Source organism: Myodes glareolus, chromosome 12 (genome assembly GCF_982192425.1).
Source record: "Myodes glareolus chromosome 12, mMyoGla1.1, whole genome shotgun sequence".
Taxonomy (NCBI): Eukaryota; Metazoa; Chordata; class Mammalia; order Rodentia; family Cricetidae; genus Myodes; species Myodes glareolus.
Window position 1 is genome coordinate 31,037,058 of NC_142037.1, and position 25,662 is coordinate 31,062,719.

At 47.1% G+C, this 25,662-nt stretch overlaps 1 protein-coding gene across 3 annotated transcripts; it reads right to left on the reverse strand.

Moving 5' to 3' along the window:
- Window positions 1–1,030: 1,030 nt before the first annotated feature.
- On the reverse strand, window positions 1,031–25,246 carry Pnoc (prepronociceptin). Of its 3 annotated transcripts, none has more exons than XM_087895884.1 (4): window positions 25,061–25,246; window positions 11,691–11,840; window positions 4,165–4,555; window positions 1,031–1,399 (listed from the first exon to the last, which is right to left on the reverse strand). In XM_087895884.1, the coding sequence occupies exons 2-4, from the start codon at window positions 11,814–11,816 to the stop codon at window positions 1,314–1,316; spliced, it is 603 nt and encodes a 200-aa protein (XP_087752010.1). In that variant the 5' UTR covers window positions 11,817–11,840; window positions 25,061–25,246; the 3' UTR covers window positions 1,031–1,313. The 3 variants fall into 3 exon arrangements, with proteins under 3 accessions (XP_087752010.1, XP_085554227.2, XP_048277969.3); XM_085698101.2 differs by lacking the exon at window positions 25,061–25,246 and adding an exon at window positions 24,799–24,867; XM_048422012.3 differs by lacking the exon at window positions 25,061–25,246 and adding an exon at window positions 24,799–24,867 and having other exon boundaries at window positions 4,109–4,555.
- Window positions 25,247–25,662: the final 416 nt, after the last annotated feature.

Sequence of the window (25,662 nt, forward strand, 5' to 3'; positions counted from 1 at the left end):
AGCCTGGCAGCCATCTCCAGGGCTGGCTTCTCAGCATCGCTGGACAGCGAAGACCCCTTGATCTTTTGCTTTTTGGCCTCAGGAAATGTGAACAGAGTGGATTAAGCATTGTTCATAATTTACCCATTCTGTGGTGCGATTGTCCACTGGTATCTGTGGGTGCTGCCTCAGCAGATCCGACCAACGGCAGATTGAGAATCTTAAAAAACAAATTGTGTCTGTCTCGACCAAATACAGACCTTTCTCATTTTTCCCTACACAGTACAATAAAACAACTGTGTGCATACTATTTATGTTGTAGTAGACAGCATAGATAGAAATAATTTTGATACACAGAAGCTTGTATGTAGGTTATATACAAATGTGCTATTTTGCACAATGGATGATTTTGCTACTCACAGGGGGTCCTGGAACTAGTGCTTCGAGGTTATAGACAAATAGTTGTATTCTGTCCTTCCAGCAGGGCCAAATGGATCATGACAGCTGTCTACTACATAGATATTGAACTGGTCAGTTCCTCCAGTTGGGTTCTCCACGTGTTTCCCGGCAGGACTGCGGCAGTCACATACCTTACCACGCTTAGTGTTACATGGAGAAAAAAGCAGGTGGCAGGTTCGCCACTCCCTTGCTTCGGTCACAACCCGCTGGCACCAAACCACCAGGCTCTTTGCATCACCTGGGAGCTGTTAAAAATACAAGTTCCTGCTGGGTCCAGAGCTGGATGTGGGGTCCAAGAGCAGCCGGATGGACGCAAAGGTTGAGAACGGCTGTCTCCCTCTCCATCACCTACCTGCTCACACGTTCACACAGCCCTTTGCATCTGACTTCACAGTGCCCTTGCCTGTTGCCCTCGGCGTGGTCATGTCCCATTGGTCGTGTCCCAGCATCACCCTGCGCCAACTTTATAGTCCCCACAGCTGTCTACGAGTCTCCAGCCCAGAGTTGCCTCCGGGAGAGGTGGCTCTCTTGGTGTGTGTTTGCACCGTGCTGCATCGCCTCGTTTAAAGACAGCCAATGAGTTTATTAACCATTTGCTCAGTAGAAGTTTAATGGAGAGAGTTGTTTCAAACGATCGGTCAAAAAGAACAGATCTTTTACAAACAGGTTATGGCAGTGACAAGGCAAGACCCCGCGTCTGATTTCACATTCCTCTCCCCGGGCCCTAGAAGAGGGCAGAAGATGAGGGAGAAGATGGGGCCATGGAAATGTTAGCTGGAGGAGTTACAAAAATACACTCTGATGTAGCAACAGGGTTGTGGTGAAACATGCCGTGGGGAGGGGGCAACAACCGGGCAGGGGGTTGCTGTGGGTACTCAATGCCTCAGGGAAGAAGGAATCCTGACTCCCGGCCGGCACTTCTGGGTGTGGACACATGCTGTTCGGGGGATCACCTGGATGCCTGGGGAGACAGAAAGGAACAAAATGTCAAATCCAGCAGGCTAAGCCATCCATCCTTTTTGCCCAAGCGACTAAAGCAACCCAAAGTGGGCCACCACAGCAAGTGAAAAAATTTCCCAAGTGACCAGAAAGGGTCCTTACTCGATGCTCTCCACTTACCTGCCACTTTTGCCTACTACAGGAAGGAGGGATGCGTCAGATAGAACGGGAGGCTGATGGGCTGTGACTTAAAAGGCCCAGTGACAAGTCTTTCCCAAGTACCACTCAGCCCCTTCCCAGTTCTCAGCATCAATGTGAACCACAGCATCCTCAAAGTTCTCTTATGTGACACAGGCTCCCTAAGCTATATGCGCAGAATACGGACAGGGTCATGAATGTGCTGCTGACGTCTAGAGGGTCAAGGCAGGACACAGCAGGAAGCATTGGGAGGATAGGTCAGAGCAGGAGAGGCTGTCCCCAAGACCTGCTATGCTCTTCTTCCTGTGTTGTTCAGGCCAGGGTCTGCACTGCAGTGTCCCATCTTCCTAGGTTGCCATTACGCTTTGGACAGGTTGGGTGGCCCCCTCTCCCGACTCCGATCTTCTGAGTATAGATTGGCATTGGCGTCTTTGATGCCAGGAACAACCACAGCAATGGGAACCAGCTGGAGTGGAAGGATTTCTGTTGTGCACGCGGCGAGTTGGGCTGTGTGTGTGCAGATCAACACAAGGTCTCAGCTGGCTACGACTGGCTCACTAATACACACCCACTCTAGAACTCACCACCGTGCCCGTGCAGATGAGAGAGGGAGAGAGCTGGTTACATGGCGGCAGGACAGCCATTAATAATATCCAAATGAGCTGGCTAATGTTTCCATCAAGAACTTTGCATGTTGAGCAAAGTGGCAGACAGAAACCAGTTATTAGCCCTGTTACAGCACCTCTCAGCTGGAAGTATAATAGAAAATCAGAAAAGTCAATTGACTGGCTCAAATAGTTTTTCTTCTTTCAAATAAATTGATTCTTGCTAATGAGACGGATCTTAAACTGTCTTTAGGTAAAGAATATTGTTGTGGTTTAGAATTACATATGGGCTTTAGTGTCCCTTAGGAGCCCCTGTAGAGAATGCCATTAAGACTTAGAAAAAATTCATGCTACTTCTGGAAGATTTACTACTAGATATCAGACAGGTCTGACTTAGAAAGAAATCGGGTGCTTGTCAAGGACGGAGTGCAAGTTCACTCAGGATCTTTGGAGATGAACCATTCTGTTAAGACAAATTCAGGGCCTTCTCCCACAACCTAAAAACATGTGACCATCTTTGGGGATAAATTTTCTGCAAACAAGTGACCTAACAGCTTGGGCCCGGAGGGCTGACCGTGTGCAAGAGTGTGGGCACCAAATATTAGCATTTGATAACTCTATCTTGAAAGAGGACCGTGAACGACATGATTATGTTGGGGGTGTGGGAAGAGAAAAGAGAGGATACATGTGTTTTTCTTTTCTGTATCAGAGATGGGAATTAGCCTCTGTTGGGACAGTATCATATGGTCAGCTAACTCGTGCTTTGTATGAGGCTGTGTTTCCAAGCTGTTTCGGGAGATGGGTGGGACTCTGCTCAGGTTCACATTGGCATGTATGGATGGGGGGGAGGGGACGACACAGACAACAGTTGGACTCTCTCTTAAATCCACTGTGCTGATTCCTAATGCCATTCCCTAGTTACATTCCTAGGTGATGGCGGGGGAGAGTTGGATTTGGAATCAGCTGGCAGTCACTGGTTTTTTGCTGTGTGTTTTCCGAGGCTTTATATGACTGTGTAAGTGTGTACCAGAGGGTGGGAAGGGAGCAAAGGAAGAGAACACAAGAGGCATCCTGGGACGAGTCCAAAAAACTGAAGAAAAAGAAGTCTCATTATTTCTTAGTACTTATTTTAACACCTACTAGCTCCATTGGACCAAGTTCTGTAGTCCTGGTTCAGCAAGGATGCCATTAATGCAAAAAAAAAAAAAAAACCACCACCAACAACACAATACTGGTCCTTCCTTAGCAAAGTGCAGGATGACCAAATTGTTAGTGGAAGAAATAAGAGCGAAAAACATGACTCTGGGACCCAACAATGGTCTTTGGCAGGGGAAAATGGGAACTATTAATGGTTTCCATGGAGTTTAGCCACCTTGAGATGTAGGGTGAGATGGATAAGCTCTCTTTGAAGTAGAACGGTAATCAGCCTTTTTGCAAATGGCTAAGAGGAGGGCTGGCTATTGGGTATTTTTTTTTGCAGATAAAGTCTCCGAGGAAAGGTGAGCTGAATGGTTGCTATGGTAACTGACTGTTAGAATTGGTCCACTTAACTGTCCCCATAGTAACTAAGCTCTTGGAGAGCTATAAAGGAATTAGTTATCTTAACATACTACTATTATCCCCATGGTAACCAGTCTCTGAATGGGAGTGGTCAGCCTCAAGGAGAATGGTGGGAAAAATCTTTCTCCCTGGAGAAATGGGTAGGAGGCAGAGATGTCAATTTCTTCACCAATCCAGTCTCTGAAGAGCTGGAGTCCTTGAGATGTGTGTAGGGAAAAGGGGGAGGGATTGGGTGGGGTGTGTGTGTGTGTGTGTGTGTGTGTGTGTGTGTGTGTGTGTGTTTGGGGCTGGCTAATATGTTTTTAGGCCTGGGACAGTTGGGTATATGAGGTCACTTCTTGCCCCCTGCTAATTGGTGCCCAACTCACTCATGGGTTGCAGTGGCCGGTGCAGCTGGGAGGGGCTCCTTCTGGCTACACATTACCATTCTGGTGCAGAGTGCGCCGGCGCTGACTTGATTGCATGCTCAGGACCAGGTACTGCCTCATAAACTCACTGAACCGCTTCTGGTTGGCCAACTTCCGGGCCGACTTCCGGGCCCCAGTGAAGCCCCCAAACCTCTTCTGCAACTGCTTCTGTTCCACCTCGTCGGCATCATCGGTGCCAGGCTCCGTATCTGCCGCTTGCACCACGCTCCTGACCCGGGGCATTCGCTTCAGATGCTGCATCTCCGAAGCTTTTGGCTGGTACAGAGCAGCTGTCACGAGCTCTGGGTCAGCAGGGTTGAGCTGCCCAGAGGCACTGGCCATGACTTTGGCACATGCAGTCCAGAGAGGACGGAGCAAGACCTTTCCTTCACACTGGAGGATGCATACCTGCAAAAACACAGGCAGGAGGAAGAGAAAAGGGGATAGAGCCAGGGATGAGCTGGGATCATCTATAGCTGTTCCGAGTCACGTGGTTCTGAAGTGCTAGTTCTCAGGTGTTGTGCAGCAGTGTATGTATGTGTGGGGGTGCACATGTATGCAAGCACATGTGTGTGGAGGCTAGAGGTTGATACTGGTTATCTTCTTCTAGCGCTCTCCATTTGATTTTCAATATCATTTTCTTTTATAATAATGATTATTATATAATAATAAATTATTAATTAATAGTAACAGCAACAACAATAATATGATTGTGTGTGAGTGTGGAGGTCAGGGGACACCATGTGGAATCTCCTTCTGCCTTTATGTGACTTCAAGGACTCAAATTCAGGCCACTGACTTGAATAGAAGCATATTTACCCCTGAACCATCTCACTGGCCCCTCGGCTTTATTTTTTTAGCCAGGGCCTGTCATTGACCTGGGTGACCTGAGTCAGCTGATCTATACTGGCTGGTCAGCAGGCCCCAGCAATCCTCCTGTCTCTGCTTCTCTAGTGCTGGGACCACAGGTATGTGCTTCCATGCTTGGCTTTTACATGTGTTCTGGGAATCAAACACAGATCCTCATGCCTGTCTAGCAACCCGATACAGCCTATCCCTTATTGGGATCCTTGTGCTATGTGATTCCAGCTTGACAAAGTTAATTATCACACCAGCTTAGTCTGCCCTTTTGCTTGTCTTCTCTGGCTTTCTCTGGACGTGGTTTGTTATTCCAAAGTCAAATTTTAAAAAAAAATTATTTTGTGTGTGTATGCACATTATGTGTGTGGGTGCCTCTGGAGGCCAGCGGAGGACCCCCTGAAGCTGGAGTCACAGTCATTTATACGCTGCTAGATGTGAGTGCTGGGACCCGAACTCAGTCCTCTGGAAGAGTAGGAAGCGCTCTTAATGAGTGAACCATCTCTCCAGCTCTGAGATTTTAAACTCTGGGTCCATTTTTGCCTCCTTTCTCCCTACTACCCTCCTATCTATGCAGTAGGTGCACCCGCCTCTTTTTCCATTCCTTCTGCCACCGTGTAAGCACTTCTAGAAGACAGAAGCCTCCCACAGATCTCCCCATCTCTCTTTTTGCCACTCAAATCCATGCCAGGGCCCTGGCGGGTCCAGCATTGTTCTAATCACATCATACCCTACCCACAACTGCCTGGTACCTTGTCTTCAAAACATCTCCAGAATCCTGATCAGGGCACAGAAGTGCTTGTACCATGTGGCCCAGCCTACCTGTATGTCGACTTCCAAGTCCTTCTCCTTCACAGTCCCCTGAACACACAGAACTTCTCCCGCACCTCATCCACCTCCCTGCCTTTGTCACCGTGTGCTCTCGGTTGGAATGACACTTTTGCACTGTCCTCATGGACCTGGCCATGTTCTAATTCTATCTCTTTATCTTATTATCTTTTTTGGCTTTTTTGGGGGAAGAATTGCTCTGTCTTGCCTCTGTGTTCCCACCCAACTTTGCGTTCCACCCAGGCGGATGTTTGAATGATAGATAGATATATCGATAATACTTTATGAAGCATAATCTAAAAAGTCAGGGGCACATCTTATTCATATTTGAGTCCTGGGTAAGTATCTTCTCTTTATAGTGACTAGTGGGCAGTCAATTAAATTCTTGTAAGTTCTGGTCACTCTAGTGCATGGACACATTTGGCTGTCATAATGTGTGTCTTTTTTACCGTGTGTGTGTGTGTGTGTGTGTGTGTGGTGTGTGTATGAATGTGTGTGAGAAGGCCAGAGAACAGTCTGGATGTCATCCTCAGGAATGCTGTTCAGTTCCTTCAAGGCAGGGTCTCTCACTGGCTTGGAGCTCACAATTCGGCTAGACTGGATGGTCACTGAATCCCAGGGATTCTCCTGTCTCCACAGTACCAGTGCTGGGAGTACAAGCACATGCTACCATGCCCTGCTTTGTTTTTCTGCCTTCCAAAGTAAATTTAAATACAAAATTGTATTGTAACCATTATATCAAAAGTAGTTATTAATGAACGTTAAACAAAACATTGTACGTTTTCTTTCTGCTAAATAGCTTAGTGTGAAAATAACTTCCATAACATGTATATGTGCATTGTTCCAATACAGATTCTGGAGTGTGAACTCAGGTCCTCATTCTTGCAAGGTGATTCCTTAAGCAACTGAGTCCACATGTGTCTTCTAATGCTATGTAGAAGCTGAAGATGTTAGTAAAATTCATTTGGTACACAGAACAGATGCCAGCAACAAATAGCTGCCCAGCTCCTCATGTCTATGGCGGCAGATTTGCCTAAACAGCATTCTCTACAGGGGTGGTACTAGAAGCAGCTCAACCTTTGGGTGCCCTTGGTTCCTGTACAGAGAAGGACCCCTCAATGCTTGCTGAATCGTCTGCGCCTTTGGTTTGCAGGTAGAAGAGACACACTTAGGGGCCACTGGAACTGAGCACTCCCGGCCTTCTAATTCCAGATGGTAATTGGATTTTTTGTCAGTGAGAGAAAATGAAAATTTGTGATTGAACCAGATGCCACAGTCTTTACCGAGCTTCAGCACACCGCCAGATGAATTAGATACTGACCACATCATCACAACGGTCGCTCTAGAAGGTCTGAGGCCAATCTGGGCTGTCTAAATGTGCAACCGCATTTTTAGTGCCAGATGGGCATAGGAGCCTAATGCTGAAGACTCTGGTCCGGGGTCCTCATCAGCTGCTTCCCAGGGATGGGCTAGTGGCTTATTAAGTGAGCTGGATGCATTTTCTCAGCCGTGATGATGACAGTGCTATATTAAGCCAGAGTTTGCAGGAGCATCTGGAGTCCTAGATTGGTGCCAAATTGATTTGTAAAGCTGGGCTTCTGAAGAGACTGAGCGAAGGGTCATTTGGATGTCTGGATCAAAGGTCAGGGTACAGGCTGAGGGTGTAACCCAGCCACAGAGGTCAGGCCTACATCTTAGCCTCCCACGGCATATCAAACAAGACAGATACACTAGTCCTTTGAGAGGAATGAAGACAGCTACTTCGTGCTTTGGTTTCTTTCAGCCTAAGTCATACTTAGGAGCTGTTTGTTCTAGGAGGTTTTGCCAAAACACTGAGAGGCATGGCTAGGGATGTAACTCAGTCATAACACACCTGCCTGGTCATTCAGAGTCACAGTTAACAATCGTTAACCACTGCAAAATTTAGAAAAATAAATTCAGATGCTGGAAAGATGGTTCAGTGGTTAAGAGCACACACTGCTGTTATAGAGGACCCACCTTGAGATCCTAGCACTTATGGGTGACTCACAGCCACCTGTAACTCCCGCTGCAGGGGATCTGATACCACTCTTGGCTTCTATGGGTAACTGTGTGTATATACCCCCCTCTCTATATATAAAATATTATGTATACGTATATATAATATTGAATATGTGTCTGTGTGTTCAAAGGCAGACACTATCCCGGGCAGCGGATGAACACTATGGGAAAAATCTATTAGAAGAGCCTCTGCTGCAAATCACCCGCAAAGAATTTTCACTAGCTGTAGGCAGAGATGCCAGGAGGCAACTTCTGTTGCAACCGTTGTAGGAATTTTAGATGCATTTCCCTAAAATGTTCTTTGAGAGTGTGTTGTTTTTGTCTTGGACTCTAAAATAACTCCATGAATTGAGTTCCTTCTACTTGAACTGACGGAATAAGCACCACCGACAATTCGTTGAAGAACCAGAGGACACTGCAATGGGGGAGTCATTTGCTGACCAAAATTATAGTCTAACAAAAAGTCAACCATATTTGGGCCACCTACCAGGAGTGGAAATAGAAAAATTTCTGATGGAGCCAAGTGTCCTGAGGATCCTGGGAGCAAGTCAGGATTATGTAATGTGGTAGAGGGACTGGAAGGTGATCCTGGCTGAAATGTATGTCCCTCCATCATTCCCCTCATCAAAGCAGACATGGGCAAGATTTGCAGGCTCAGAAAACGAGACACAGTTGCTTATGCCTTTGGAATTTTGTTCTATTTAAAATGGGTTAAAAGGGAATAGGAACTAGAAAGAGGAAAACAAGCAAGCAGCAGAATCCTTAGGGGGCCAGCAGGCACTGCAAAGCATTTATCTCCAGCTGTGAGGCTTTTACCAATCCATTTTCTTACTTGTTTCTAGGAAGTAAAGTGAGTATTGTCTGGACCCCAAAGACCAGAGATGCTAACAGAGAGAGAGGATAGAAGCACACTTTCAATTCACCACCCGAGAAAGACCCAAATGTGAGACTTTACAGTTGCTGCCGGGATGTGCCCAGCAAGGAGCCTGCTGATCTGGGAATCATACGGTTTCCACAAGGCAGGCTGCCTGGACCCTGTTATGGGCCACACACAGAGCCACATGCTGGGATACCTAGTTAGTTTAGCAAAGGAACTCATACCTTAGCCAAAGAGAGGCGGGGGAAGAAAGGAGGGGGGCATAGCACCAAGAGGCAGAATTAGTTCAACCCATGAGCATCAGCCCCAGGAAGAAGAGTTTTATTTCATTTCCTCGTGGAGTTCAAGGTCAGATTGGTTAAAGAAACTGAAGGTGTGGGAGTAGGTGGTTAAGTGTGCATGTATATTGAAAATAAAGGCCACCGTGGAGAGAACAAATGTGGTGGTTTTAATTTTCATCCTAGGTACAGCGGCCACCCCGATCTGTGTGTGATCTACAGCAATGGCCTGGATATAGGCAGTTTGGGCGTTTGTGGGGCTGCACATGCAATCTACCCTGTAGGGCTCATTCTCGAGCCCAAACCAGACCCCAGAGAGCCAGGAATTCTGCAGCTGCTCTGTTTCTCCAAGCACCACCGTGTTCAGTGGAATCGGCCAAGTTGACCACATCTCTCTATAACTCTTCCTTGACCTCACCTTCCTGAACTTCCTGTCTCCTAGAAGCCTCTCCTTCCTTCTTCCTGTGTGCTGCCTAGTTTTATCCGGATTCTCTTGTGTATTTTCAGACCCAAACTCCACTCGATCCTCACCTTTGCCTTTGTGAGTGAACAGCGTGTTAGTTATGAGGTGAAGCTTGGCTTTGGCCTTGAAGTCTAAGTGAGGTTTAGTGGGTAGGGGAAGGGAGAGGCAAGTGCAAGGTGGCAAGACAGCAAAGAAATTCAGGGTTCCCTGGGAGCTAAAGAGTGCCTTGGATCTGTGCTTGAGCCCGAGAGAGAGAGAGGGTCAGGGGCCCCTTTGACAGTTACCTGCAGCCTGAGAGAGGAAAAACCAGCGTAAGTAGTGACATCTCAGAAGGAGAGGGACAGAGGGGCAAGAAACATGCATCTTGCCATCCCTGTTGAGGGATTCGGCAGAGAAACAGAGGCCAGTATAAAAGGCTGGGAAAGAGTAGGTAGAGGGAAGAGACCCATAGGCTAGGTAAGAGAAGCAAGAGATGTCTCTTGAAGGATGAGATGTTCTCTGAGTAGACAGATGCCTAGAGGAAAATAGGATGGATGAGCATCAGAAACACATCCCTTCCAGGGTTCACCTGGGCTGCCCTTCCTGATTGTTTGACAATGCCTTCCTGCCCAGAAGACAGGTGTGACCAGGCCTGCAAGAGTGTATTGCTTGTCTGTTGGGACTGAGGCCACGTTTCTTCCTGGAGCCAGGAGATAGCAAGGTGTGTTGGGTACCAATGACACTGGATTTCGTGTCTGCCTATTTGCCTTAAGGGACAGCAATTACTTGATTGTTTCGAAAGACTGAGGGGCTTGAAGCACAGCGATTGAAAGCAACTTTATTGACTTCAAGGGGGGAAAGTAATTGAATTATTCTGCACTTCATAGGAGAGAATCTAAGCTGAAATTAAAAGAGTAAGAAAGCAGTTCATTTAATGAATAATAATTTAATGTTTTGTACTTCAAGCTGGAAATTTAAAACACAAGAGAGCATTTTGGATGCTCATTGTAGAATTATTTGCAGTATAAAAAAATGGATGATACTATACATGTTCTGCAGACAGGGAATGGAGAGTAAATTATATATTCATAGAAAGAAATCACTTGAAATAATTGTAATAACATGAGAATATTAACCCTGTGACACTACAGAAAGTAAGAAAAGTAAGATTCTCTCTGGTTTCTGGAGTATAAAATAATATAATATAAATATAATATAATATAATATAATATAACAGCTGATCTCTATTGTCAGCTTGAGGGGTTGAGGATTATATAGGAGATACAATTGGTGAGGGTGTTTAAAGAAAGATTTTACTGAAGATGAGAACTCCACCATGAGTCTGGGTAGCGCCACCCCAAGAGCTGGAGTCCGAGACTGGATAAAGAAGACGTGAGCTGAGTCCCAGCCTTTGTCTCTATGCTCCCCAACTGTTAGCACACTGTGACCAGCTGCCTCAAGTTCCTGCCTCCATGCTGTCTCCTGCATGATGAACTATTCTCTCAAACTGTCAGCCAACATAAACCCTTCCTTAAGTCTCAAAGATTTTTGCCATGGCAAAGAGTAAAGTGATTAACTCATGGGGTGGAAGAAGAGTTTAATTTTCTTTATATACATGTAGTATGCATAACACTGGGACAAGGGCATCATGAACAGATATTTGTTGGAAGGTAAAAATGGAGAACCATGGGAGTCTGGTGGTAGAGAGGGAGGATCACAGGGGTCTGGTGGTAAAAAGGGAAGACCATAGGGATCTGGTGATAGAGGGGGGAATCACAAGAATCTGGTATTAGAGAGGGAGGATCACAGGGCTCTGGTGGTAGGGAGGATCACAGGGATCTGCTGGTAGGGAGAACCACAGGGGCCTGCTAGTAGGGAGGACTACAGGGGCCTGGTAGTAGGGAGGATCACAGGGGCCTGGTAGTAGGGAGGACTACAGGAGCCTGGTGGTAGAGAGGACCACAGGGGCCTGGTGGTAGGGAGGACCACAGGGGCCTGGTGGTAGGGAGGACTACAGGGATCTGATGGTAGAGAGGGAGGACCACAGGGGTCATAGTTGGAAGATCCAGCTCAGCTCCACCTGTTTCCTCTTGGTCACACAACACTGCACAAATCCTGTGACCTCTGGGGGAGACTTGAATGTCTCATTTAGCATTTGCTTTGGAGTCAAAGGGAAGAGGGAGCAAGGAAGAGGGTAATCCCTTAACCTTCTGGACATACCTTCAAGTTGAAGCTGCCAGGGTCTGGGCGGAGCTTCTCCTGGCAGGTGAGACAGTCCCTGGGACAGCTGCTGAACACGCTGGAGAGCAGGCTGAGCAGCAGAACGTCACTAAACAGGATTTTCATGGTGTAGCAGTGGGAAGCAAGAGGCTGAAACACACAGAGGACACATGCCAGTTAGTATAGTCTGGGGAGAGGGTTAGTCCACCCTGGGGACCATGACCCAGGGAGGCAAGTATCATTCCTCAGCGAGGAGATTCCTCAGGCAGGTCTGAGATTCACCTGGCAAGGAATAGTTTGTAGAGAATGCTAGTGGCCTGGTCCTGCCATCCAGGACCGCTTTCATTCGTAGACTGTGTATAGTCTGGATCCCTGGCGAGTACTTGCGATTCCTGTCACTTGACTGGGCTCTGCCATTCCAGGAAGAGTTGTGGGGTAGGAAAAAGCTTTCCTGGAGGCCAGAGGTGTTGCTTCCTAGTTAATTAATGTATGCATTTAAATCAACCTCTTCAAACCTCAGCTTCCATAACCATAAAAGAGAAAGCATGGCCTTACCATAGGCCTGTTAGGAAGATGAGAGATGACCTGTGAGGGCCAAGGTTTTCAAGGAGCAGATGAACAGCCGAGTGTGGGGGCACACATCTCTCACCCCATTTCTTGGGAGGCAGAGGCAGGCAGATGAACGACTAAAATGCCTCCTCCCATTCCCTCTGGCCTGGCCAGAAATGCTGTCCCTCAGTTCTCTTGCAGGGAGCTCTCACATGCTCCCTGTCTGTCACCTGTCAGAGATGAGCTCCTGAGACTGTCTGAGTGTTTGTGTCTTCTCAGAGACCGTATGTTGAAATCTATAATGGCAAATCTTGGCAGACAGCTTGAACAGACTAAAAACAAGGAGAAGGAGGTGGCGGAAATGGTTCAGTGGGTAAAGTGCTTACTATGTTCGGATCCCACTCAGCCAACACTGAGTGGGGTTGGTGGACCACCTGCAACACCAAGGCAGTGGGAGCTGGAGACGGCAGCGAGTCACCAGAACAGGGTGGGCAAATAAATGGTTGAATTTGTGGACTCCAGGTCTAAGCGAGAGAACCTGCTTCTCCATATATAGTCTAGTTAATAATTAAGGACTATATCTGAAGTCAACCTTGGGGCTCCATACACACAATCAGCACCCTTCCACACTGTGCAAACACACCCACACACTAAGCACGCACGCACCACATCACGTAGACTGTTAGTAAATTACTCCTCTGGTTCATGTGGGATGACATCTCTAGAAAGACGTAGATCTTGAGGTGCAGATGTAATGAAAAGGCTAATCCCTTGGTAAATGCATATGATGATGATGTTATCGGGAGCTAGTGAAGGGTAGCAGGTGGGGTCTACTTGGAAGAAGTAGGTCCCATGCCCCCTGGTTTATACTGAAGACCAACTGAGGTAGATATCTAGCTTCATGGGCTGAATTACTGCTAGATTCTTGGACTTTTCTTTGGTAGATAGCCAAAATTAAACTAGTTGGACCACAGCCTGTAAACCACTTTAATAAATTCCATATATATTTACATATATGAATAAATATGTATATATTCGTCCTATCAGTTCTGTTCCTCTAGAAAACGCTTAATACAACACCCTTAGATCAAACCTCTTGAATCAAAAAACTATTTCCTTGGGCTGGAGAGATGGCTCAGCGGTTAAGAGCATTGCCTGTTCTTCAAAGGTTCTGAGTTCAATTCCCAGCAACCACATGGTGGCTCACAACCATCTGTAATGAGGCCTGGTGCCCTCTTCTGGACTGAAGAAAGAATACTGTATACATAATAAGCAAATAAATAAATATTTAAAAAAAAAGAGAAAAAAAAACTATTCCCTTGGACTATGGCATTTTGGGCTGAACCATCTTTACTTGAGATTGAATGGAAAGAGGAACAGGAAACTTGTTTTAACTGTTAACTTGACAGCTCAAGTCACCCCTGAAGAGAGTTCTATTATCAGGATCAGGCTGACCCAGGAGCATGTCTGTGGGATTGCCTTGATTGTTAATTGATGTGGGAAGATTCAGGTCACTGTGGGTGGCACCATTCCCTGGGCAAGCATTCTTGATCAGTATTAAGAGAGGAGAAAGTCAACTGAGAGCGAGCAAGTAAGCAAGGGTGCATCTGTCCCCCTCTGCTCGAGATGACGAGGTGACTGGCTGCTGCAAGCCCCTATCGCTGTGGCTTCTCTGCGGCGAAAGACTGCAACCTGGGGTTGTAAGCTACAGAAGTTGCTTTTAAAATATTTTCTTTTCTTTTATGTGTATGTATGTGTTCCTCTGTGCATGTGCCATACGAATGGTGGTGCCTCCAGAGGCCAGAAGAATGCAATGGAGTTCCTGGAGCTAGAATTACAGGCAGTTGTGAGCTCTCTGACTGGGTGCTGAGGAGCAAAGAGTAAGTAGCAAGTGATCTTAGTCACTGACCTAACTCTCCAGCCCTCGAAATTTTTTTTGTGTCAGGGTATTTTGTCATCGCAACAGAAATGAAGGTTGAATGGAAACTTCTAGAAATATTGACTTTTTTTTTTTTAATTTTTCAAGACAGGGTTTCTCTGTAGCTTTGGAACCTGTTCTAAAACTAGCTCTTGTAGACCAGGCTGGCTTTAAACTCACAGAGATCTGCCTGCCTCTGCCTCCCGAGTACTGGGATTAAAGGCATGCGCCACTGCTGCCTGGAAATGTTGACATTCTTTATTGGGGACACAGGTGTGTGTGTGTGTGTGTGTGTGTGTGTGTGTGTAAACACAGAAATGAAGGTTGATTGGAAACTTCCCAGAAATACTGACATTCTTTATTGGTCTCTATGTGTATATATCATATATACATACACACATATAATATATACATATATAAAAATATACATATGTACACATACACATACAGAAAGTTGAATAGAAACTTCCTAGAAATACTGACATTCCAGGATTTCTCTGTGTAGCCCTGACTGTCCTGGAACTCACTTTGTAGACCAGGCTGGCCTCAGACTCACAGAGATCCACCTGCCTCTGCCTCCCAAGTGCTAGGATTAAAGGTGTGCACTATCACTGTCCAGAAAGGGGTATATATATTTTCCAAAATTCATCAAATTCTAGATTTAGGGTCTGTGCATTTTACTATATGTGTCTTTTCTGCATAGAGGATTAAAAACAACTCTTCTCACCGCTTTATCGTCAGATGATTCTGAGAAATCTATGCATTTGCCTTTCTAATGCTCTCTGTTGGGTTCTTCCGAGAAAGAGACAGTCTTGGGCCCTACCCACAACCATCACCTCGGGATCTGTGTTATTAGTAATATTCCTAGGTGACTTGTCCGCATGGCAAAGTTTGAGAGGTGTGGGTGAGAAGGAGCCGGTTCATGGGAGTAAGGAGGGGACATGAAACAGAAGCTCCGGGGGGGCCACATTGGAAGCGCACTGGGCTCTCGCAGATCAAGAAGTGTTTCAGACATAGGGAATGATGGTCAAAGGCCGTTCAATAGATTTTTTTTTTTGGAAAGAGTCTCATGTAGCCCAGGCTATCCCTAGACTCCCTATGTAGCTGTAAATAACTTCCAATCCTTCTATTTCCACTACCCAAGGTCTGGGGCTCCGGTGTACACCACTAAGCCTAGCTTGTACAGTGTTGAGTATCAATCCCAGGGCTTCGTTCATAGGCAAGCGTTCTATCAACCGAGGTATATGCCCGGCCCTTAGCAGATGTCTAAGTGAGTGAGTTTCCATTTGCAGTGTATGTCAAACATGAGTGTTTGGTAACGGCGACCCTAAGAGACCTGGGATCATAGCCTGCGAGTGTGGTGAGCAGGCAGGTAGCCTGGGGAACCTGCCCATATTTTTCAAGGTTATCACCTGCTGTAAGGGGACCAGGTCCAGATGGAGCAAGCCTTGTCCTTTATCTTTAGATGAGGGATGTCTTGGGCTAATAAATAAAGCACCCAGACATCTGTAACCATGAGTGTCTCTCAAATGCAATTTTTCCCTTCTTTATCCCAACAACAAGCGTCTAGTTGAGATTTATTGCCTTATTATTGTAATCGTCTCCTAATTAGTCCACCTAATGATCTGGCCTCCCTCCAAGCCACTGAATGATACCACTTCATTCTTAAAATAATTCTATAATGTCTATGGCTGTCAGATGTTCCAAGGACTTAGCGGGCCACTGACTCTTGCCTTGTCCCTGGTCACTCATCCTGGCTTCAGGTCCAGAGCACAACTCTCATCTATATCAGGTTGCTAATGTTTTTATGCCTCGCCACCGACTGTCTCCTCCATCAGAATACCGTATCCCCATGTCAGGAAGATCCCCCTCCAGAAAGTCATGACTAGACCAGCTCGAGCTGAACCAGTCTTTGCTACTGTTCTGGCATCCCAAGGCAATGCGTTACCATGAGAAACGAGTGGGGTTCAGGGCCCCATCAGTCACATGGGCTAATCAGAACGGCCCTGTAGAGTTGCATAATGTGAGTTTTCTCTTCTGATCATCTTGAGAGAGGAGTTCTGCTTTCAGATCATTGGTTCTGTAACTTGCTGGCTGTATGCAATCTCTGAGTTCCTCATTGTAAAAGCAGGGCCATCATATACCATACTAGCATCAGGGGGTTCATGTCTGTAAACATTTAAAACAGTACCCAACGTATGGCAAACACTTCGTAAAAGAAAACTGGAGCACAGCTCTCGCCCTGTAAGGTCACTGTATCCTTACTACCTCGGCTCTACACTTAGTAATCTATACATTAGAACCTCACACTTCTCTGTTTCTCCCATGGGCCTAGGACTTCCTGGGGAACTGAGATCCTGTCCCATCATTCTCTCTGTCTGTGAGGTACCCAGGCTAGGACACAAACTATAGGATCTGCACAGTGAAAAATCGACAAAAGACAGCGGAAGATCTCTGGGACCACCTTATGCGGGGCCAAGGAATACTCTGGAATCACTGTCTCATCGGGGGTCCAGTGTGCTCATGGCACAGGAACTGCCTCAGGACCAGAATCACCCACAAAGTCTTTACTAGCGAGGAAGAAGAGAGGGCTAGTTTTATGCCATCCTAGTAAGGTGAGAGGTTACCCTAAGCAGACAGTCTGATGCGTGTCTGCTAGATGACCAGCCACATGGGCTGTGTCCCATGCTAGGTCTGCGAGGGTTGAATAGGAGTGGGCAGACCAGCAATGGGAATGCTTCTTTGAGCTGGAAATGCAGCTCATTAGCTATTAGGCAAAATAAATATTCTAGAACACAAGGCAGTCTTAAACATGCCTCTGTGACTCTCATTATTATCTCTCAATTATTATCTGATAATTGCTTCTCTGTGTGTGTTCATAGGAAACACTGCTTTTGTGTTTCTGTTAGGAACCTTTTTTTTTTTTTTTTTTTTTTTTTTTTGTAGGGTTTATTCGGAACAGCACAGTCGTTCCCTTTATTGCCACACGATGGCAGTGGCCATATGTCGCAGAAGAAAGGATGTGGGCCATTTCCCTCAGCTCCTGCCTGGAATGTTTAATACAAGTCTTTGCCCGGTTGATAAGCGGTGACAGGTGTTAATGAGAAGCCCCAGCTGAGGGTACTCACGGACTTCACCAGAAACTTGATGGGCGGGCCGTGTCGGTGTTTTGGCTGATATCTGGCATTCACAATTTGTGGTAAATGGAATTTAGGGGTGCAGTCCGGGGACATCAGCTTCTGCAGCTGGCTCCCTTTGGGGGTGGAGTTTGGTGAGAACTCAGATCTCCCTGGCTTTGGTCAGACCCTCGTCCTGTCTGTACCTGATGGCCTTGCTTCTGCCCTCAATTTCCTCTTCCTCCTCTCCTTCTTCCCCCTCTTTCTGTACTTCTTCCTCTTTCTTCTTCTTTTCCTTCACCTCCTTTCTCTTCCTTCTCTCTCACTCTCTCCCCATTTATTTATTTATTATATTTTTGAGTCAGGGTCTTGCTGTGTACTATGTAGCTTTGGCTGACTTGAAGGTCACCTTGTAGACCAGAGTGGCCTCAAATTCACAGAGATGTTCCTGCCTCTGCACCCTGAGACAAGGGTTAAGGGGCTGTGCAGCGCCTCCTCTTTAAGACAGTCTCACTATGTAGCCCTGCTGGCTTCCAGCTCACTGTCCTCCTGCCTCAGTTTCATCATCTGGAATCACAGATGGGGTCCCCCTTACCCCTGCATCCTCCCCTTTAACAAGCAGCTCCAGCTACTAAATAAGACCCTTCCTTCCATAACTGGCTGGTACTCACTCCTTTCTGCAAGTTCAAGAAAGCCATGAGCTAGGAATGACAACAAGATCCCATCTCACAGGTAGCTTGTCAGCTCTTAGGTGTGATCAGTGTAAACAAGTGTGCAAAAAACCTGTGGAAATACATCACAGAGTGGAGACTACTCTTTTGTTCTCCTCATAATATCCAGTTGTATGCTGTATAAAATTATATTAAAAAACAGAAAGCGTAGTAGAAGTTTTAAAAAATTTAAAGCAATGATTTATTTTATTTTTGAGACAGTATGTCATGGACCTCAGTTTGCCCTTGAACTTTACTAGGAGCAGGACCTTGACCTTTTGACCCTCCAACTCCCACCTCCCAAGTGTTGGGATTACAGGCATGTGCCACTACACCCAGTTAATGTGGTACTTGGGGTCTAAGGCAAGACTGTGCATGCTAGGCAAGCACTCTACCAGCTGAGCTACAGCCCCAACTCCAAACGTTCTTTTGATTTTTAAGAAGTCTGGACAATATGTCTGGCATGGTGGCACATGTCTACAATCCTAGCACTTGGGAGGCTGAAGCAGGAGGATTGCTGCAAGCCTGAAGTCAGTTTGGGCTACAGAGTAAGACTCTATCCCCAAAAAAGTCCTCTCTCTCTCTCTCTCCCTCTCTCTCTCTTTCTCCCCACACCCCAATAACAAATAAAATAAGCCCAAACTCCACCTATGTACTGGCTTGGCGCTGTGCACATACACTGGTGTTCAGGAGAAGGGAACCAGAGAATTTAGCTAATTCTGGAGTCATATTTATGCGTAAGCCATACGCTTTGTAAAGGTGTGATTTGGGACTACTGAATTTCTCCCCAGAGCCTTTGTCTTCTCAGCTGCAAGGTGAAGATGAATTTTCTCCCATCTGAAGATGAAGCATCCCCCCTACCCCATTTGCTCATCATCCAGAAACAGTGACTGGCCATCAGGAAGCACAATGGGCCTGAGGATGTTTGAGTTTTTAATGGCTTCCTTTTCATAAATGAGCCCAGAGCTATTAGCCATTCACCGTGGCAATCCTATAATCAGGCTCTTTTGTAATGAGTAAAGAAAGGTTTAATTACCTTTTATTTAAGTAATGGCACCTTATAAATTCGATTGCATCTTGCTGTTTATAAAGATAAGATACCACTGTGATTTAGTCTTAATCTACTTGCACGTACTCTTGCCTCCAAGGGCAACACAATTAGCTGCTATTCTGTTGGATTAGAACATGTGCAAGGAGAGAGGAAGAGAGACTCCTGCTTCGTTTCCTGACCTAGGAGAAAGCCTGTGACCCGGGCACTACTGGTGAAGAGGGGAGAGGGGCTCGTCTCCCTCAGTGACACACAGGGAATATTGTTTCTTACAGGCTGTAGATGGTATTTATTTTCATCTACAACCCTATCACTTGGGGGTAATTTTACCCACCTTTCTTGGATAAACTTCAACTCACAAAGATTAAGTGGTTTGCCTAAGGTGATCCAGATGCTAAATAGCAGAGTTAGGACTTAAACTCGGGTATTTGAACCTGTGTTCTGGCTGCCCAGAAACGCCATACAAGGTTTGCGCTGTGAAAAGAGCAGCGAACTGTGATGGAATCTTGCTGGGAAGGAATCCCCATGACTGGAAGCTGCTGAGAGCCAATGGCTTTGTGAGGGTCCACCCAATGGGCTAAGCGCTGCCCACTTCACTTCACAGTTGAGGAAACTGAGGCTGGAAGAGAGGCACTGTGAAGTGGCAGAACTGGGATTGGACCCCCAAGCTTATGTTTTGAGGGTACCTCTGATGTTCTGTCTTCATGCGAATGCATTTGGAGGACTGGCTCAGTCCCTCTTCCTGGTTTGACAAGAGGCACTTACACTCTCCCAGCTATGTATCAGCAGGGTGTGCAGGGTGTTCCTCATCCCCTGGTTCTCTGATCCCCCATAGGCAAGGCTCTGCTATTTATTAACCAGGCAATCTGCTTAACCGCCATGAACTCGTATTTCCCCCAGAAAGGTAGATTACGTTATCACCAGATTACAGGGTTAGAGATGTATTGAAAGGTCGTTCATAACATGTAAAGAACGATATTCCACATATGGCACTGATGGAAAGGAAGTGACCACACAGGCTCCTAGGAGGAAGGAGTCCCACCCTTGTTCTCTAATAGAAACATCAAAGAGTCACAGGGTTTCTCATAGCCCAGGGAACAAAACTCTGGGGTAGCAACAGCTAAAACTTCCATATAGAGTATGGCTTGCTTTTACCCAGGGAGACTGCTGTTTTTCTTTCCTGTGATAGATGCATTTACTCTTAAAAGGTCTCTCTCCTGCTCTCAATTTCTACTCAGAGAGAAGGGGAAGGACAAGGGAATTAGGGCATAAAGCATCTGTCTACCCTATGTGAACTAAGGAACCTGCCTACACTATGTGGACCAAGGCTCCTGCCTACACTATGTGGACCAAGGCACATGTTTATACTATGTGGACCAAGGCACATGTTTATACTATGCAGACCACGGCCCCTGTCTACACTATGTGAATCAAGGCCCCTGTCTACACTATGTGGACCAAGGCCCCTGTCTACACTATGTGGACCAAGGCGCATGTCTATACTATGTGAACCAAGGACCCTGTCTACACTATGTGGACCAAGGCCCCCCGTCTACACTATGTGACCAATGGTGCTCAGGCAGAGCTGTAAATGAGAAAGAGCCCTGTGATTGGAGACATGGTCCTGGGTTCTAAATCTGGTTCTGTTGCTACTTGTGAGATCTTAGGCATGACACTTGTCTTTTCCTGGGCCTCAGTTTCTCTTTCTATAAAGCAGACAGTTGCACGAGATGGTTAATAATACCCTTTGATTTTTTTGAATGGCCAGGATTGCCTTCTACCAGTAGGAGAAGTAAGGAGGGGAGGAGAGGAGAGCACAGGGTAGTGACTCCAGACAACCCCAAATGAAGGTCATGAAGGTGCATCTGGCTCTCACAAAGGGCCAGGAGGGAAGCCAGACGCATGTCCTTTTGGCTGTCACACATCGCAAGCGAGTGCTCTTAATGTTCACCTTCCTGATTCTGGCGAATGCTACCACGTACTCTGTCAGGATAGTTTAAATGGACTTTTAAAGCTTTTGTTTACTTTTATAAATTCACTCTAGGTTCTTTTAAAAATGATCAGAAAACCCAAATATGAAGAGAATGACGAATCTAGACTCATATAATCTTCCAGCTTCTTTAATTTTCCATCTCTAGCAACCAGTTTTAAAGAAAGTTTTAATTGACACAATTATAACTATTTATGGAAGTACAGTGTGTTATTTCCACACATATGTGCAATGTTTAACAATCAGATCAGGGTAGTTGTACATCCATTGCCTTGAACATTTACGATTCCTTTGCGTAGTAAACATTCTAAATCCTCTAGTTATTCTGAAATAAAGAATTAATTGTCATTAACCACGGTGACACAAGGAATCAGTTTTGGATATACATTTCCAACCTCTCCACGAATGTTACATATATTATATAAAATCCACTAACGTGCAAATTAAGTAAGGTAAGATTTGGGGGGGGTGGGGTGATGACTCAGTGTATAACATGCTTGCTGCACAAGAGTAAAGACACGTGCTCAGAACCCCAGAACTCTGATAAAAATCCAGGAGTGGCATTGTGTACCTCTAACCCCAGTGCGGAGGCTGGGGGCAGAGACAAGTGGATCTTGCTGGCTTGCTTCCCGTCAGCCTAGCTAACCTTGGGTCTCCAGGTTTAACGAGAGATTCTGTTCAAATAAGGTGGAGAACAATAGCCTGATGTTGACCTCTGGCTTTCACATGGGATGACTGCAGGAGAAAGTGTTCTTATGTGCATGTGTGTGTCGTGTGCACCTGTGTGTCAAAATAAAAAAAAAATTTAACACCTCAATTTCTAGTAACCTAGCAGGTACCTGGGTGGGTAAGCCCCTTTGGAGACCACTGGTCTGGGCTCATTCCCATTTTGAGACTTTAGCTGTGAGTTGGGAGGAAGCTGATGACGGACAGTTCTGCACTACGGGCACATGCACTGTTCGGCTCCTATCAGGGACACTACGCACGCTCCCAGTTGGATGAATGAAAGGATGAATGGGGTGACAGGGTGGGGGAAGATCACAGGACTGGCATGAGGAGAAGGGAGGCTGACTATGACGCTGCAGGGCTGCAGAGCCTTGGCTGCCTATCAGGGAGGCAGGTCCAGCTTTTCCCACCTGGCTGGTCTATGCTGCTGCAACGCCTAAGCAGCTGCCAGGATTTTGGCAGACCCAGGACCATGCAAAGTCGATGATTAAAGTGATTGTAGCCTATGGAGGGAGACAATGCTCAGAAGATCAACTTGTGTTCCCTTCCCCTCAACCCCCCCCCCCCAAAAAAATTGGTGTGCCCTGGACCTCACAGCTAGAGTTTGTGGTTAGAATTGCATGGTCTATATGAGATGGTTGGAGCAGCCGTGAGCATCAAAAGAGAAGTGTTTCAAAGATCCCATTTGTCCAATGAGTTCCCAAGAACTCAAACCCCCAAAAGCTGAGGTATTGAAGCCTCTCATTTTCTGAGATGAGTTCATCCTTTCCTAAAATACCTAATGACCCAGAGTACAGGAGACTTAGACATTTCCTTATGGTCTGTGTGAGTTGAGGAGTCGGGGGAGGGTCTTGGAACCACATTATTGCAAGTACACAATACAGGATCGAGCCTCTCATTATTGCCGTGTGTGTGTGTGTGTGTGTGTGTGTGTGTGAAATAAATAGATAGCCAAGTTTAGCTTACTGCCTGCCATTCGTGACTTCAAGAAATGCTAATTCTTTTGCCTTTCTTTTGTGCCTTTGTCCTACCTGCCTTCAGACCTCTGGTCCATCCTGAGTCCATCCCTCTTTCCACTGGCCTCAGTCCCTGGAGGAAGATACCCTTCCTCAAGGTCCTCCAACATTGACTCTCTGGACCACAAGTGCAGGACTGATCCCACCCAGTCCTGTATTATCCCATTATCTCGAATTGCTTCCTGTCCGTCTGTGCTGTGTGCCTGCAACTCATTTACCAGCACCACAGACCTTAAGAGGAGCGAGCACCAGACCTAGGACGGCTGCCCTGAGCTGGGCTTGCTTGCTGCACCGGGGGTCTTGTTCCTGCAACTCCGAGATAATGATTTTTTTCCTTCCAGGGTTGCTGCGGGAGATAATGGGTGCGAAGTGCGTAAATCATTGCACCGAGTAAAGTGCTGTTATTAGCACCTCTGCTGAATCTATAGAGCCCCGTGCCTCTCCTTGCCTGGTGGGGTGTAGCTGATAAATACCTGATTGATTGAAGACGGAATTGCTTGGTGACAGCTCCATTCTCAGGCTCCGCTAACGTCTAATCCTGCAATTACTCCCTTCACTGGCGATGCAAAACCTGCCGAGCTTACTGCAGCCCTAAGTGCCCTCCGACTTCAGCCGATAAGGAAGGGATGCTGCACCTGAAGAAGACTCTCAGCGGCACCAGAGCACCTTCCGCAGACAGCGCTGGCTGTCACCTGGAAAAGTGCGCTGTTCCTTTTACTACGCAGGTGATGTCTGGGGGCAGCTGTCCCTGCAGAAGACTCAGGAAGCCCAAGGAATACAAATCCTTTCTGTTAAGGTATCATGGCACTGATGGAAGCTTGTAGAATATTTCCCTGCTAGGCTCCATAAATGAGAAAAAGGAGGGTGTGTGCAGCACCCACCCACAGGCAGCAAGCAACCACAGCATTCTCTCTGCGAGGTTTTGATACGAAGCCGGGCAGTTACTTTTCTCCCTCTGCGATGAAAACTCTCGTTTGGGCTTGCTAGCAAATGCCGTGTGGAGCTCAGCTTTTGTTAGTCTGCTGAACAATGTTATTGGTTATAATTGGGGCAATTATGAGCTGCTGGAGGAAGCTAAACACAGATGTTTAAGCCCAGGCTTGGGGTATTCAAGTCCAAAGCAGCATGCTTTAAATAGCCCCCTTTCCAAATCATCCTGCCTGACTTGAAATTCCCCTCCGAACTTGCCGAAGAGAGATGGGGGAGAGAAGACGATGGGTAGAGAAGGGCGGGGGGAACGAGACTCACAAAGAGAGGAGGAGGAGAAGGAGAAGGCTGAGAGAGGGCAGAGAGAGTTCAGATGCTCTGACGTGTGCGAGAGTTCCATGCGACCTGGGTAGAGAGACCTTTGGATGGGACAGACGGGCAGTGGAAAGATGTCAAGAGAGAAAGGATACCTCGAAACAAGCCCGGATCCGGAGGACCAAGGTCATGCCTTCGGAAATGCCCATGAAATCCACCCAGCCAGCGACTGACTGCGTTCAGCCTTGCACACAGGAGAAGCCCAGCCCTCGGGTCTGTCTTTTCTCCATACTGTTAACAATTTCCATTAAGGTATAAGAGAACTCCAACCAGAATGACATCAGATCCAACGACACCAGAGCGGCAGCTTACACAAAGGGCAGGAAGCCACAGAATGAAAAATCCCCATAAGGTGTGCCGGGGGCTTCCCTGGGCTGCTCTGAATGGCAAGCCCCTTCCCAGGGTCTGCCCTCTCTCCTGTAGCCACCTCTTCCATGTGTATCTGTCACCCAGTAGGGGCCACAACCGGGAAAGCAAAACTTTTCCTCATTTCCAAGTTTAGCGTTCTCTCGCATTTCTCTTTGAGCTTAGCCAGCCCTCCGCCCTCCCCCTTCTCTACCATCGGAACACAGAGAATAAGATGAATGAAGCCATAATCTCACAAGAGGCCAGCAAGCAGCCACAGTGGACAAAAGACAGAGGTGGAGGGGCCGGCCAGGCTTTCCTGCTTTCCCCAGAGCTTCCAGGCAGATAGTGCCGGCCGGCTGGTGTTGGCACCACATGCATTGCCTACCTGACGCTGTCTGTTACAGGGCTCTCTCAGATGTGAGGCTTGTTCCTCTGTGTCAGCCACACCAGCATATATATCCTCCCCCCCCCCACGCACAGCCCTCCCCTTCCCTGCCTACCTCGACGATGACACATGCCTACGCTGACCCCCTTCATCAACCGAACAACCCAACTACAATCCTGCCTGCCCGGCCCCCTCCCCTGCTCTGCGTTCAGACTTGTGACACGCCAACCTCCCCATCAATCCAGCCTCTAGCCTGCTTCACCTGGACTCCGGATCAGCCAGGATCCCTCAGCTGCCTCTCCGGTTGCTTTCAGAGCCACTGTGAGGATGGCCAGGCAGGGAGAGCTGGCAAGTCACTCAGAAAAAAACAGACTCCTGATGACAAGGGATGAAGCAGACCCCAAATCCTGTAGTCTCCTTCAGTACCCTCTCTGCCTGAGGAGTGAGGCTCAGGCAGCACACGGGAGAGAGGGGGAGCTCGTGCCCACCTCCCACCGGCGCAGAGAAGGGGTGAGCTGAGCTCCCTCCTGATGTCCTGACCCCACTGGGGTGGCAAGCTCTAGGCCACACCAGGGTGGCTCTGGAGGCAGTTTCCACAGGTGCCCTCAGCACGGTACAGCACACACCACAGAGCAAGAGCTCGGTGGGGGCCCTGAGATTTCAGCTTTCTCCCTCGGAGCAGGTGCGTCTCCTGCGAGTCTCGGATTCCCTTCCGTAGAATGGGTGCACCGACTCCCAAGCTGGGAGCAGAGTGTTGAAACTGTGTTTGTATCTGGGACATGTAGGCCTTTAGTAAATGCTAGGGTTGTGTTCTCTCCCATCTCACTGTCTTGTCCCTCGAGTTGGTGCCACCTGAGGTCTTCC